Below are 14,359 nucleotides of genomic sequence, written 5' to 3' on the forward strand. Positions count from 1 at the left end.
CTAAATAGTGGACATTTGGTATAAACTACAAATTTTAAAAACAATGTTTCTTGAAAAAGCGACATAAAGTACTACTTTCTGAATAAAACTATTTTGTTTCGTAATACTTTTAAAGCACCGGATGTTTGAGCCGCTTAACTTAACACAAGCACAAAGTAAACAATAGCTTTCATCAACTTTCACTTTAGTCTTCATTCATCATTCAGCGCCGTTTTGGAGATCAATGTTTATGTTTACGGCTTGCATTGCTTCTATCAACCACTTACATCTGGTCATTTTAACTTCGTACCAATTGGAACATTATGGCTGGAAATTTCTGGGCTAGCTCTCATTAGTAAGTGTGTTTGAGTGACAGAGTGCTAGAATCTAGACTAGCTGTCACACATCCTCTCGGTATGAATTAAGGAAGCCATGAATTAAGACCTCTATTCTCACCCGGAGTGAGAATAGTGCAGGCGAGTCTTGTGGCTATTCTCACCCGGTGCGCGTTCACCAAATTTTGCGTTCACCCTAAACCACAGAATTCTACACTGTGATAACAGAAAAATTGTAGAATTCTGTGCCGTGAACAAACGTTCCATTACAACTGTAGCCTACTAAAAGCGTGGAGAGAGAGAGAGAAAGAGAGAGAGGAGTAGCGCGAGAATTTCCGGGCAAAACAAAATGGTGACCCGCGTAGTTCGGCTCGATTCGAAAAGTTAAATAGCCGTAGCATCTTTGTAGACAACCAAATTAATTTACTTTTGTGTTTTAACATCATTTTTTAACTTTGTTTTGGTCAATTTGATCGTCCACACCCATAGACAGTATTCAGAAAGAGACAGAGAGAGAGAGAAGAGGAGAGGAGTTGATCGTGCGAGAACTTCCGGGCGGGTGAGAATAGCCTGAGTGGAAGGACTTCCGTAACAAGCGACCGGCAATACCATCAAACACAATAAAGAAGAGGCTTCCTAACCCTAACCCTGCCCCTACCCCTATCCTACACTGGCAATTGTATACTTTCTCACGTTTAATTCCGCCTGCGCCTAGATCTGCATCTAGATTTAGATCTAGACAAAACTATGCTTCCCCGACTGGATATTCAAAACTTTGCGTTTGGATATTAAGAATACGTAAACCACGGCAATTTCATCATTTATTGTAGGTAGATTAGATCTAGATCTATATCTAGATCTCTAAATCTAGATTTAAGTCGTAGTAACATACTGGCTATAGACCTTCCGTACTGATTTTGATGGCCATTGATATTCATAGAGTTCAGAGTGGTCCCTCGTTACGGAAGTCCTCCCCAGGAATTAAACGCTAAAAAGTAGACATTTTAACAATTACCCCTACCCCTACCCCTAGCCCTCAATTCTGCTCTGTCTCATAGTGGTCGCTCGTTACGGAAGTCCTCCCGTCTGAGTGAATGGTTGCAAAATTGCAGTCCGCATTCTAAATGGCGGCTCTATTTCTCCGAACGCTCAGGAAAATAGACTTTAACTCTATTTCTCCAAACGGTTTCTGTTCTCGAGATTTGTTGATGATTTGCGAATGGAGATGCCCGCGCGCACGCACGCATGTGTGTGTGCGTGTGTGTGTATAAGGTGTGAACGAGGCGGGGAGAGATTTTATTTTTGTTTACAAGGATTTTAGTGTTTGCTTTAGGGGTGACTTCTCGCAGTAGGCCTACCTTTTGAAGGCATTTTCAAATTACGTATGTCCGGGAACGTTGCCCCAACCACACCTGAAGTTATAATCTGAATATTCAGACTTAAAAAAATCTCTCTGGATCTAGATCTAGAGCTCTAGAAATTGAATTCGATGCAATATTATGCTTCTTCCCAGTCCTCGCAGAGTGGGAGTGGCAGAATGAAAGATGACACCTAAATCTTGCAAAAATAACCAAAAAATCTCGAGAATGGAAACCGTTCGTCTCAGAAATGGAGATCAAGTTTATTTTCCCGAGCGTTCGGAGAAATAAGTCACTTCTTTTATATGAATATATTTTAAAATCATTCTCATGAATCATCATTATTGTTGGCATTGGCCTAACATGCAATCTGATATGACCATAATGTTGGTGTGGTATTTAGATCATCATAGGCAGTGATGGCTTTTTTGGATTTTTGGCCGTTTAAGTTGTGCCTGGCTATGATGTTCCAGTGTGAGAACCTTAGATTCTACTAAAGCTATGTTTTAGAACTTAGATTCTACGCCACGCATTCACTTTCTACACTACACTGACACTGTAATCTACTCTCTATACTAGATTCTAGTTGCTTCTTCGTTCTCATAGATTAAGCCACTTGTGGCATTGTTGATACACCAAGCCAAAAGTGTGTAGATCTACCCAACACTAGCCGTACTTAGATCATCCTATTAACCGAAACCTGTGGCGTAGACAGGTCTCATTAGATCTAGTAATTATTGAGGTTTAAAATACATGTATGCATGTCAGTAAGGCACCTTATTAGTTTTGTCTGAAATACTTTTTTTTAAAATATATAATCTAGATCTCGTACACTTTAACTTTAGGTATTGGAAACTAAAATTTTATTTGCAATTCAGCCATCATAAGTGTACGGCTTACTTTCCAGTCTAGCCGTCCTTAAGTACAGCTCTAGCCTAGCTGTCTAGCTGGCCTAGCAGTCTAGGCTAGCCTGCCAGTCTAGCCAAAAGCTGTATTGACTGAAACCTGTTGAGTACACAGGTCTGATTAGTAATTATTCAGGTTTTAAATACATGTTACTGTCAGAAAGTCACCTTTTGGTTTCGTGTGAAATACAAATTTATACTTAGGTATTGCAAACTAAAAATTTATTTAAAATTATTTTTGGTACACCTAGATCTTTTGCTGTTTATCAGTCTAGCCATCATGATTAATTATACGGTTAGAAAGCCTGGCTGTCATTAAGCTAAGAGAATGGCTAACCTAGTCTAAGTACCGCTAGCCTACCAGTCTTTTTACGGCTAGCCTCTTTCTATTTGGAGTAAAATAGTTTCTAAAGGCACACAAATATCTTATTTTAAAAAGTATCCAATCTCTTGAGTGAGCTCTGTAAATGCAATCAGTGCCCATTCACATTGGCATTGGCAGGTTCGGTTCGGTCTTTAGGGCGAGGCTTGCCTGATGTTCCTTCATGGAGAGGCAAAAACTACCATCGTGGTACAAAACAAACAAAACTGGTAATGACCTTCAAAACAAGGCAGTGAGTCGAGTGATCTGTTTGAAACAGGGGTCTAGGTCTATTTGTAGTGAGCACTGATGCCGCCAGAAACCATACCGAGCCGATCACACCCACACACACACACACACACACACACACACACACACACACACACACACACACACACACACACACACACACACACACACACACATACTGTCACACATCCTCTCCTCCACATAAGCATTTAAGTAAGACATTTTATTTATTATTTGATTTAGAGTTGAAGTAGAGTGGCTGGATATTTAGTGTTAATAGTACTATGCTTTAGAGACGACTCTTTGGCATGTCATACACACTGACCACGTCACAAATGAGGAAGTACGCAGTAGAGTGAAATAACACATGAGTCACTGAAGACTTACTGTCTACTGTGAAACGAAGAAAACTGAAATGTTATGGCCGTCATGCAACAAGATCATGCGGCCTATCCAAGACTATTCTTCAGGGTACTGTGCAGGGGAGGAGATGGAGAGGAAGGCAAAGGGAGGGATGGCGCAACAAGCTTGCGGAGTGGACAGGAAAATCCTTTGCCCAAACTCAGACACTTGCAAAAAAACATGAGAAGTGGAGGCACCTGAAAACACTCTCTGTCATGATACAGCACCCCTACGATCCTCGTGTATTATGGGATCAATGATCAGTGACCATGGATTTTGTGGGCAGGTAGTTTATATGAGAGTCTTTAGTCGATGGGAAGGGGGAGGGATAGGGGGTTTTCTTTTTTCAAAAATCATGTTTTTTATCCATCTTATGTGTGTGCATGCGTGATATTAGTTTCATCATTTATCTGATCTCAAAGTCATGGCATTCATATTCAATCCATCAAATTGTTTTAATTTTAAAATTCCAGTCAGCAGTGGCTTCTTGATCGCCAGGACCTATACAGAGAGCGACAACATGACCTGAAGATACTCGCTGAGGAAGAGTACCAAAAGATTATGATGCTCTTTGCTAATGGTTTGTAAATATTGTTTTGCTCCTGCTGCATTTATCACATGATTTACTGTGTACGTGTGTATAAAATAGTTTTGACCATAGAGCTGCCAACCAGTACATTAAAAAAAAGTGTCTTGGACACGGATGTCCACTCGGGATCACTTAGTAGCCGGTCGACCTGACCTCCGAGATGAGGTCACGCCCGGGTCACGCTACCTGTGGGTGCTTGGCCTGGCAGTCAGGGGCTCACCAGCAATGTTTAGGCAACTGTAAGGTCGTGGGTTCGAATCCCGTCAGGGGCCCTACGTTGTGTCCTTGGGAAAGGCACTTTGCACAAACTTTCCTCACTTCACCCAGGTGGAAATAGGTGTGCCTACCCGGCTATAGACAGTGAACGATCTTGTCAGTTTGGTAGTGTTTGAGCACTTGAAATTCGCAGCTTGCACTGTATGCTTCCGTGGAAGCTGAGAATGTTTCTAAGTGTTCTCAGAGGGTCTGCTGGGGTAATAATAGTTGTAAAGCGCATAGCATGCTCTTGAGCATGGATATGTGCTATATAAATGCAATTATTATTATTATTATTATTATTATGTTTTTGTACACATAAAGCAACATCAGTTCTTATTTCAGCTGGGAAACTCTAATAAACAACAACCAAATGATCACATGAAGATGGTGTATTTTTGGACAGTATAATTTTTATCACGGAGAAGTAAAAGAAAGTGTAGTTATAAAGAGGGGGAATGTGGCTTCCATTATTGGTTGGTTATCACAAACAAAGATGTTTTGTTTTTTTTAATAATAAAAAATAAACGGAGCAACAGATTTTTTTAGTCTTCATTGTCAGCTCACAGTCAGACTCTGTACTTTCAAACACTTACGTTTTTCAGTTTCTCCCGAAAAGTCTTGCTACCATTGTTGATAGATGCACACAGCCTTGTCGTTGAATGGGAAAACAGTTCTGTCCATTCAACTCATGAGTACTTTTTACGTGTAAGTCAGTAATGCTATGATTTGCTCATTTATGTGACAAGAATGCTTGTCTGTTTATTCTTTGCTGCAGACTTATCAAAAACCAGTTTTCAGTTTATTAAAGTCAGGTGAAATTGGTTTACAGCTCATAACACATTTTTTCTGTATACCAAACGTTTCTTACTGTTTTATTTTTCAGTTATACAAGCTCTCGGCGAACAGCTAAAATTCCGCCAGCAAGTTATAGCAACAGCTACAATATACTTCAAGCGATTTTATGCCAGGTTGGTTCTTGTAAATTTTATTGTTAGTACTTATAGTAATAGGGATCATGAAATGTTTTTCGTTTTGCTTTTTTTTTGTTCCTGCTAAAAAAAAAGTAAAATATATTTTTCCACCCCGTTTAATGCAATTTAGAGGATTAAGGCAGCAGGTGTGATTGGCCGTTCAAGCTCATCGAACTTGGTTTTTACATGTGGGAAGAAAAGCCATTACACATGTCTGTTTTGAGTTTTTTGTGCCATTTTTCCATGTTATTATGTACCTTAAAGGTGAATGTCAGTTTGTTAAATTATTGTTTTCCTGCAGTGGATTATAGCTACCTGGCCAATTTTTGTTTGAGAGCAAAATAAAATAAGTTCAATGTTTTTATTTTCATCGTTATCATCATTAATATTATTATTATTATTGTTGTTGTAAGTACTATAAGAAAAACCAAAAAGTTGGTGGAGACTTGAGCATTTGAAGTTTTATGACAACCATCATGTTTACACATTTTTCGTAACTTATGAAAATCCAGCACCAAATTGGGACATAATAAGCCTTAAAAGTTTGTCTTGTTTCTCCTTTCTCCAGAAATTCCCTCAAGTGTATAGACCCTTGGCTGATGGCACCAACGTGTGCGTTTCTTGCATCTAAAGTAGAGGTGAGACAATAGCAGAAAGCTTGAATTATTGCGTCGAAGGGTTCGATCTTTTACAAGGATTATTTGGGCCTTTACAAAGTGTTTCCCAAAAGTGTGAACAGATCGTTTGTCCAGATTTATTAGATAGTATGGCCAGCTGTTTATCTTTTTTTAGTGCTTTTCTACTTGCGTTAAAAAGTTTTACAATTAATTTAGTGATATTGTGTTTATCTTCTTGGAAAATATGTGCTGTAGTCCTCACATTTTCCCGTTTGGATTAATAATTGGCGTTAATGTTTAAACTTTGATCAATTCTAAGGGTTTTAGAGCTAGACCCCAGGACCGGTCTAGGTTGGGCAAACCTCTTGATATTATTTCATGTTTTCCCACTTTTCTGTACTTTATTCTTTGTGATTCTTCTCATCTTTTGTGGCACTTAAGCACTCTTTTGTTGTTTTATACATGGTGCGAACATTCCACGTTGCCATCTGGAGAGTATTGTTCGCTGGAGAAGGTTTTGGGTAAGGAAAGTCTGTTTGGCTTTGTCCACAGTCCTTCATTGGTCTTGCTGGTGCAGAAACTCCTCTTTTATATTTTACACGGTCAGGTAGTTGGCTCTATGTCAACTGACTCTTTTTCAGGAGACCAGACCTGCACACCATTAGTCATCTGTTATGGCATGTTGTATCACAGGAGGTGTTAATTTTTACTCCCCCATTGTAAAAGTTTGGGGCCCCCCACCTGCAGGGACAGGTTGAACAGTGTTTGTGAAGTAAAATGCTCCTTTGAATCATTTTTCTTTAAGTTTGTGCTTTTGGCTTTTGTTTGTTTGTTTGTTTAGTATAGGGTTTTACGGCGCTCGCAACTGCATAAAGTCATATGAGCGCGCGGGACACACCTAATACTTTTTCGTTGGTAGGAAATTTTGAATTTTGCCCGCGTGGCGGCCGAAGCCTACTCTTATCGATTTTTGACCACCAAGGGATCTTTAGCGTGCGCAACTTGCACACGGGCCCTCCGAGATTTTTCGCCCTTGTCCGAGAGGGCTAGGTGTAGATCTTTCCTACCAGAAGATCAGGGGTGTGGCAGAAAGACAGCAGTTAGGAGGAGCCAAGGAGTAGCAGTAGAAAGGCTGCAGAAAGAGTCAGGAGCCCAGAGGAGGGGGCAAAGGAGGTGAGGGGGTGGGGGCAGAAAGTGGAAATGAAAGCAGACAACAGATCATTGTTAGAGATCAGGAAAGGATGTGAAAGGAGACAATTTTAGAGAAGAAAATTTTTTGGTCGCTACCCGGAATCGAACCCGGGACCTTTGAATGAGAGCCCAACACCTTAACCTCTAGGCCACGAAAGCCCCCTTTTGGCTTTTCTTTCCGTGCAATCTAAATGATTTTTATTAGTAAAGTTTGATTTTAAAGCAGGTATAATGTCCTATTTGTATTGCTCATAGGGGTACAATTTTCGTTTAGCAAAATTTAATGAAACTGCCGAACTATATGTTGAATATTATTACTTTATCATTTTTTGTGATTTATGACCTGTTTGCTTTGTTTTCAGGAATATGGTGTGATATCCAACAGTAGGCTCATGACTACCTGCCAAAATATAGGTAAGATACTGATTTTGTCTTGAGTCCCATTTTCATATGTAAATTGTTTCAAATGCTCTTTTTAACACTGTATACTTTTAGTTGTGCAATGTATGGATGCCCCATTGCCATCTGGGGTCTTAAAGCTGATCGTTGCATATTTTATGTTTTAGCATAAAAAACCTCTAAGTCAGGGGTTGCACACACTACGGCCACCATGCTAAATGTGACCCTTGTCAGAGTTTTATACTGTCCACTGAATCATACGGCAAATTTTTATAAAATGGAAGTCAATAGATTTTCCTGAAAATGATCACAGTTGTCAAAATACGCAAGCCAAGACTGGTTTTTGTGGTAAAATTTAAAGGAAAATTTTTCTAAATATGAAATGTTCTTATCATTTCCTACTGTAACTGAATACAGTTTATATTTTGTATTTTCTTTATAAAAATTTTCCTAGTACACTATGTCCAGTAATAAGGCATGTGGCCTTTTGCTGTTATGACCCAGTCGACATGCCCCCCCCCCCCCCCCCATCCAAAGTGTTTGCCCACCTTTTGTCTACACTAAGTATCCCGTATCCTGTTTGAAGATTTTTTTATTTCTATTCACAATTGGGAAATTTTGACTTAACACCTTTGGGACCAGCCTCACACTTGACTTTCAGTTTCCATAGGAATAGAGCTGCTGCCCAATTTCTGACCATTTGACACATGTGAATAATTCAGCCCCTAGTAAAGTTATATTCATGAAACTTCACCAAATGTCTAAAATATGTTTCTTTATGCCATAAAAGATTCTTATTGAAGAGATATTTTGTTTTGGATCATTTAGGTGTAATCAATTATGTAACAGTAAATTTGTCCAGACGTGGTTCCAAATGGAGACAAAAGATTAGGTCTAGATATACATACAGAGTAAATTGCTCCTCAATCAATGATAAGTGGCTCCAAATCTACGATCAATTTCTTCTCATTGTGAAGACTCCTGATCCAAATAATCAGGGTCTTTGTCCGAGTCATCTACCTCTTCATTGCTGTCTGCGTTCATACAAATTTCGTCAAGCTTCTCGAGTTCAGTAAAAGTACTTCTAAAAACTAATTTTGTTGCTTTCCACTTTCAAATTTGCTAGAAATCAGAAGCAAAATATCTCAATGGAATTAATTGGTGGGTTACCAATAACAAAAACATGGATATGTTTGGAGAAACTTCAACAGGCCTTTGTTTAAATCTAGGTCATTTCACTCAGGTGTATTATCTTCCATGGTCACAGGGAAGCAGTCAGGCTTCAGAAATATTCTCATCCTCTGTCTGAGAGGTGTTTATCATATCTTACTGTTGAGAAGTCAGTTGTGTTCACTCTGTCCTTTTTCTATTTTGTTTTCAGTGAAGAACAAGTTTGCTCATGCCTTCACAGGGGAATATCCCTACAGAATTCAGAACGTTTTAGAGTGTGAATTTTACTTGTTGGAAATGATGGTAAGTTTGTTTATGTGGAGCTAATGAACGTTTGGCAATACTCAGTTTGAACTAGTATTAGAAAGAAAATGAATGATAGGATGGGTCTGACCTTGATTTGAAAAAGTTTCTTATTGAGATCTTAAACCACACTCCTGAGTATAGTGGTGGTTCCCTCTACTGTATTGTAAACAAGGTTGTAGGAAGCTATCCTCAGTTGGTTGCAAACTTGGGGTTTTCCCTTAAACATACAGCAGTTATTGTTAGGTACAAAGGTTCCCTTGCGTTTGGGAAGTTTTAAAACTTTCTGGCTATTTGGTTTGGTTTGGTCCTGTCAGTGATGGGCTTTAAATTTGGAGGACCCGCCTCTTAAATAACATGACAATGTTGAAACAGGTGTTACAAGTTACACTCGGGCAATTTTATAGACATCTGTAATAGTGTTTGTTATGAACTTGTTTAAAAACTTTTGTCTTCTTGCCCAGGACTGTTGTCTTATTATGTACCACCCATACCGCCCATTGGTCAAGTTCTGTGCAGATCTCAACGCAGATGCAGACCTTCTACCCACAGCCTGGTATGTTTAACATCTTACTTCAGCTTTGCGTGAATCAGGCAATGTTGTTGCTCTTTTTGTACTTGTTTGGTAATGAGTTAGATTCCGAGGAGAAGGGGGCGCAGCTATGGACATCATGTACCGTCTGTGATGTGATGCTCTTAACCTTGAATAGACAAAATGAGGTTTATGTCTCTAAAACCTTAGTCAGCTGTTAAATGTTGTTTTTTTTAAATTTTGTTTTGAAAGTTTAATTATGTTTGCATGGCTGTGCCCTGAGCAGTTTTAGCTTTGAATATTATTATAACCTTTGTGGCACAGGTTGGCCTTTATCGTTTTATTTGTGGCTGTGTGAAACATAATTGTTTATTATTGGGGTTTTTTTTGTTTGTTTTTTTTCAGTTTTCCTCCAACTTAGGTCGTGCCCTTATACTGCAATAGCAAGCAACTTTCATATGTACACTTTTGAACTCTAAGACATGGCTTTGGTTTAATTAGCCCAAATGGTATTGGGATAGCGGCATGTTTCTCTTAACACCGCTGGATATATATGTTTTTCAGGAGTACTCCCTAAAGGACCAGCAATGACAATACTCACTTTGATAAATGGTTTCAGAAAAGCTTGTTGACTTTCTACATCTAATCCACATTCACCAAAACATTCACTGATCTTTATCTGTGTGTCAATGGGTTGTTCAGTTATTTTGGATGCACTGCTACCTTAATTGGTATTATGTTGGACTACAGAATGGATGTTGCTGGTTCCAATCCGCAACCAGTCATTCTGAACTGGGGTTGTTTTTTGAGAATTTTTAAGGTTCTCGACCCATCTGGATCAGTTGTATCGAAGATGGATGTCATATCAATTTCCGAGGTCCTGCTTCTCAAATAATTATACTTATACGATTTCGCATATTTGTAGTTGCTAGGACAGAGCAACCTGTGGGTGGTTGGCAGGTGCTCTTATGTGGTTTCTCTTTCTTTCCTGTCGAACGCCTATTGTCCTTATCTCTCCTTTTTTTTTCTTTCTCTTTCTCTCTAGTAACCCTTCTAATCGTGGGCTCTTATATAACCAAATTGCTTTGTGTTGCTAGAGCCATAAAACACGTACTAAAACGAATAAAAGCAACTTCTAACTTCCAAATGGTTTGTTCCAGGCGCATGGTCAATGACAGTCTCAGAACAGATGCTCCTTTACTCTACCCACCCTACCTCACAGCTCTGGGTGAGTTTTCGCTAACCTAGTTTTGTTTTCGATTTTTAAATTATATGTTTGCTTTTGTTCTCACTGTAAAAATGAAGAGATAAGACTTTTTATCCATCCTTAGGAACACTTTTATTGCACAGTAGCATATCGTCCTCCAGCTTCTGATATGAACCAAGCCCAAAATGTTAATTTTTTTTAGTGCAGTGTTTTAGATTATCAGTTGCACTTTGTATTGAAGGTTCAGCTGTGAAGAGAATGAAACGTTTTTTTGCTCTCTCCTGAAATGTTGCTTTCATGGCTTAGTACATTTTTCACAGCTTATCGGCGATATTATATTCATTCTTTCATATTTTTGAATTTGTTCAAGATGGCCACTCTTTGTAGAGGAGAAAAGTGGTTGTCTTAGACAGGTGAACGGCTTAGACAGTGTCATTGTGGTACAGAAAAAACGCAAAGGATTGTAAGTGTGAAGTGACTGTTATTGCAAGCGATTGTCTTGGACACTTACTCGATAGAGCAGGTTTGACTGAATTTGTGTTAAATTTTCCAGCTTTTAGGCACCAACGTTTTATTGGTTTTATTGATACATTTATTTAACAAACATGCTTTTTTTGTTCATCTTTATTTCAGATAGTTGGATGGGGGGAAGGGGGGTTGGGGTTGTGGCAATGATTACAGTACCAAAGTAAAAGTGTAAATTACTGGTTTGAAAAAAAAAAATCACAGACATGGGATGCATAAACATATAGTTCACAGAAAAAAATTAAATGAAAGAGGGTAGAAGATGTCCAAAACCAGAGAGATGTAACTGGACATTTCATGTTTTTGACAAAAACATGATTACGACTCGTAACTCTTGACGCTTTTTGGGGGCTCAGTCATGTATGCAGCGATACCGTTTTTAAAACAACGACTTTTGATTTAGATAAAAGTCCTGCATCTGACACAATAAGAATATAGACAAGACTGTCATAATAAACCAACAGTCTGTGAAGGACATGCAACATTGTCACCTCAGTGGCCAGTATTGTTCTCTTGGTTTTGTTCATGTTGCCTGTTTGTGTGTTTGTGTGTATGTATGTGTGTGTATTTGTGTGTGCAGTGGAGAAGTGTAGGTGGCAACGGAGTCAGTCATTCGTCTATTACAGCTAACTGCAACCCCAAGAATAGCGCCACTTGCTAGGGTCAGTGGCTCCTTTGAGTAATATTTGAAGTAGTACACTTTCCCTCTAGTGATCTCTCCAAATAACTGTCGTCTGCCAAGTGGAATGTCATGTTCAGATGAGGATTCTCAAGGCCGTTGTAAGGTTTCAGTTTCACACTCAGCTTGGGGTATATGTGCCATGGCTCTCCATGTCAGTCTGTCCTGCACCATTGTCGTACACTCAGCCTGCCTTCTACCTCCTGTCCCATATTTTGTATCATCTTGTGTGGTCTTACATACTTTATACTTTTGTTATTTGGGTGATTGGCAGGTGCTCTGGTGTGGTTTGCTCCTTCTTGCCTTTCAAAAATATGTCATCTTTATCTTTCCTCCTTCTTTTCTTGGTATGTTACTCTCTTGTAATACTTTACTTCAATCTTCGACACTTATCTATGACCTGTTTGTGTTGCAAGAGCTGTAAAACTCTTGGTAAAACTAAACTAAAAACTTTTATTCTCCAGCTTGTATCCACTTAGCCAGTATAGTCAAGCAGAAGGACATCAAGGGCTGGTGTGCTGAGCTGTCTGTGGACAATGATAAGGTAATGATGACTTGAGTCTCATTGGAAAATATTGTTTAACCTGACTCTCGGTGTGGGTGCTTTTGCAGGTACTTCAGAGTGGTTTGTTCTTTCTTTCCTATCAAACATCTATAGTCCTTATCTATAAAGTACCACTGCTTATCTTCAGAACTAAAATTACGTTTTTGTGTTGCTAGTGCCATAAAAGTTATTAAAACTAAACCAAACTGTCTTTGGTCAGGTGATGGAAATCACACGTATGCTGGTGAACCTCTACGACATGTGGAAGACGTATGATGAGAAGAAGGAGGTCCAAGTGGTGCTGGCCAAGATGCCCAAGCCCAGTCCATCCAGGTAACCGACGAGTTCCTTTTTGAGTTTATGTGATTGTAACTGATTGTGAATGTTTCATTCCAAATTTGATATATCATCGACGGGTCGTTGAAATGTCCTAGGCCAAGAAGGCAACATTTTTCAGGAGAGTAAAAACTGTGCCATTCTTTAAACAGGTATACTTAAATTTTTTAATCTTTTCTGGCTGTTTTCAATGTTTTTAGAATTTGAATTTCAACTAAATATTTCTTGAGCATTTGTGCAATCGATATCACAGTTAAAGAAACTGTTATTTATTTTTTTTTTTTTATCTTGGGCTTACTACGTCTGAACAGCTTGCGGACAATGTATAATTCAAATCTTTGGAAGGTGGATTGCTTTGACCATTCCTGCCAGGACCAAACTTAAGCTTTGAGAAATGTATCCTGAAGAAAGACTGGGGTACTGGACAAAATAAGACATCCCCAATTGAAAAACAAACTCTCATCTTTTGAGTACAGATGCAGAGAGCCAAAATCATTACACAAAAGAGCACAATTCCCAGGGTTTTTTACTTCTCTGTTTGTATTTTTTTCTTTGTCCAGGCCCCCATCGGAGACTCCCAGCTTGCAGGATGCTAACGCTCAGCAGCAACAACAGCAACAGAACCAGCAGCAGGCACAGATGCAAGCATGATGACATACTCACACAGTTTATTTGAACACTTTTTTTTCTCCATTTTCTATAGTGCTGGAAGTGGAAAGGGCAGGGGGAAGGAGAATTAGCAGCCAATTTTAACTGCTGGTTATTGCAAGCGGACCTGGTTTTCCCCGGGCTTAAAGTTCTTTGAATGAGGAGTCCCTGGCCGAGTCAGTACAAAGATGCAGGATACGTTTTAAAAAATATGACCAACGCACCTAAGAAAAGACCAATATATGAACCAATCCATGTTCGTTTGGGTATTGGTGCAGGCAGAGACGAAGCTACCTAGCTGTGACATCAGTTCCAAGGAGTGACTTCCTGGTCGTGTTACTTTTTATAAAAGTATCCATATTCCTCCACAATCCCTGAAGTTCACTTTTTGGGGAGGTTTCATGTACATATATGTTCTGTCACGTAAATGGGATTTCAGAAAAGCTGTTGTTTTTACTTAAAATTGATGATGAAATGTGACTTTTTCAAAGCAATTTTGTTATTTTCTCTTCAAGTGGTTGATGTGCTCCACTGATAGATCCTACTTTTCTTTCCCTCTGTTTTTTCTGTCTGTCTGTCTGTCTGTCTGTCTGTCTGTCTGTCTGTCTGTCTGTCTGTCCTGCTATTTCCCTACAACACAACTCCTGTTGTGTGATTTTCTATGCTTTTCACAAAGTGGATAGTTGGTGGGTGCTCTGGTTTGGTTTGCTTCTTCTTTCTTATCAAACTTCTATCGTCCTTATCTCCTCTCCTTCTTTTTTGTGTTTGTTGTTACTCTCTTGTAACACCTCTTATCTTCGG

General features: G+C 39.1%; 1 protein-coding gene across 1 annotated transcript; it reads left to right on the forward strand.

Moving 5' to 3' along the window:
- Positions 1-122: 122 nt before the first annotated feature.
- LOC101860286 (cyclin-C) lies at positions 123-14,044 on the forward strand. The gene is made up of 11 exons (XM_005110323.3): positions 123-334; positions 4,063-4,169; positions 5,320-5,404; positions 5,976-6,045; positions 7,578-7,629; positions 8,996-9,087; positions 9,552-9,643; positions 10,780-10,847; positions 12,495-12,574; positions 12,795-12,907; positions 13,471-14,044. Exons 1-11 carry the CDS (start codon positions 303-305, stop codon positions 13,559-13,561), a joined length of 882 nt encoding a protein of 293 aa, XP_005110380.1. The 5' UTR covers positions 123-302; the 3' UTR covers positions 13,562-14,044.
- Positions 14,045-14,359: the final 315 nt, after the last annotated feature.

The sequence above is a fragment of the Aplysia californica genome, unplaced genomic scaffold (genome assembly GCF_000002075.1).
Source record: "Aplysia californica isolate F4 #8 unplaced genomic scaffold, AplCal3.0 scaffold00875, whole genome shotgun sequence".
In the NCBI taxonomy this organism is placed as follows: Eukaryota; Metazoa; Mollusca; class Gastropoda; order Aplysiida; family Aplysiidae; genus Aplysia; species Aplysia californica.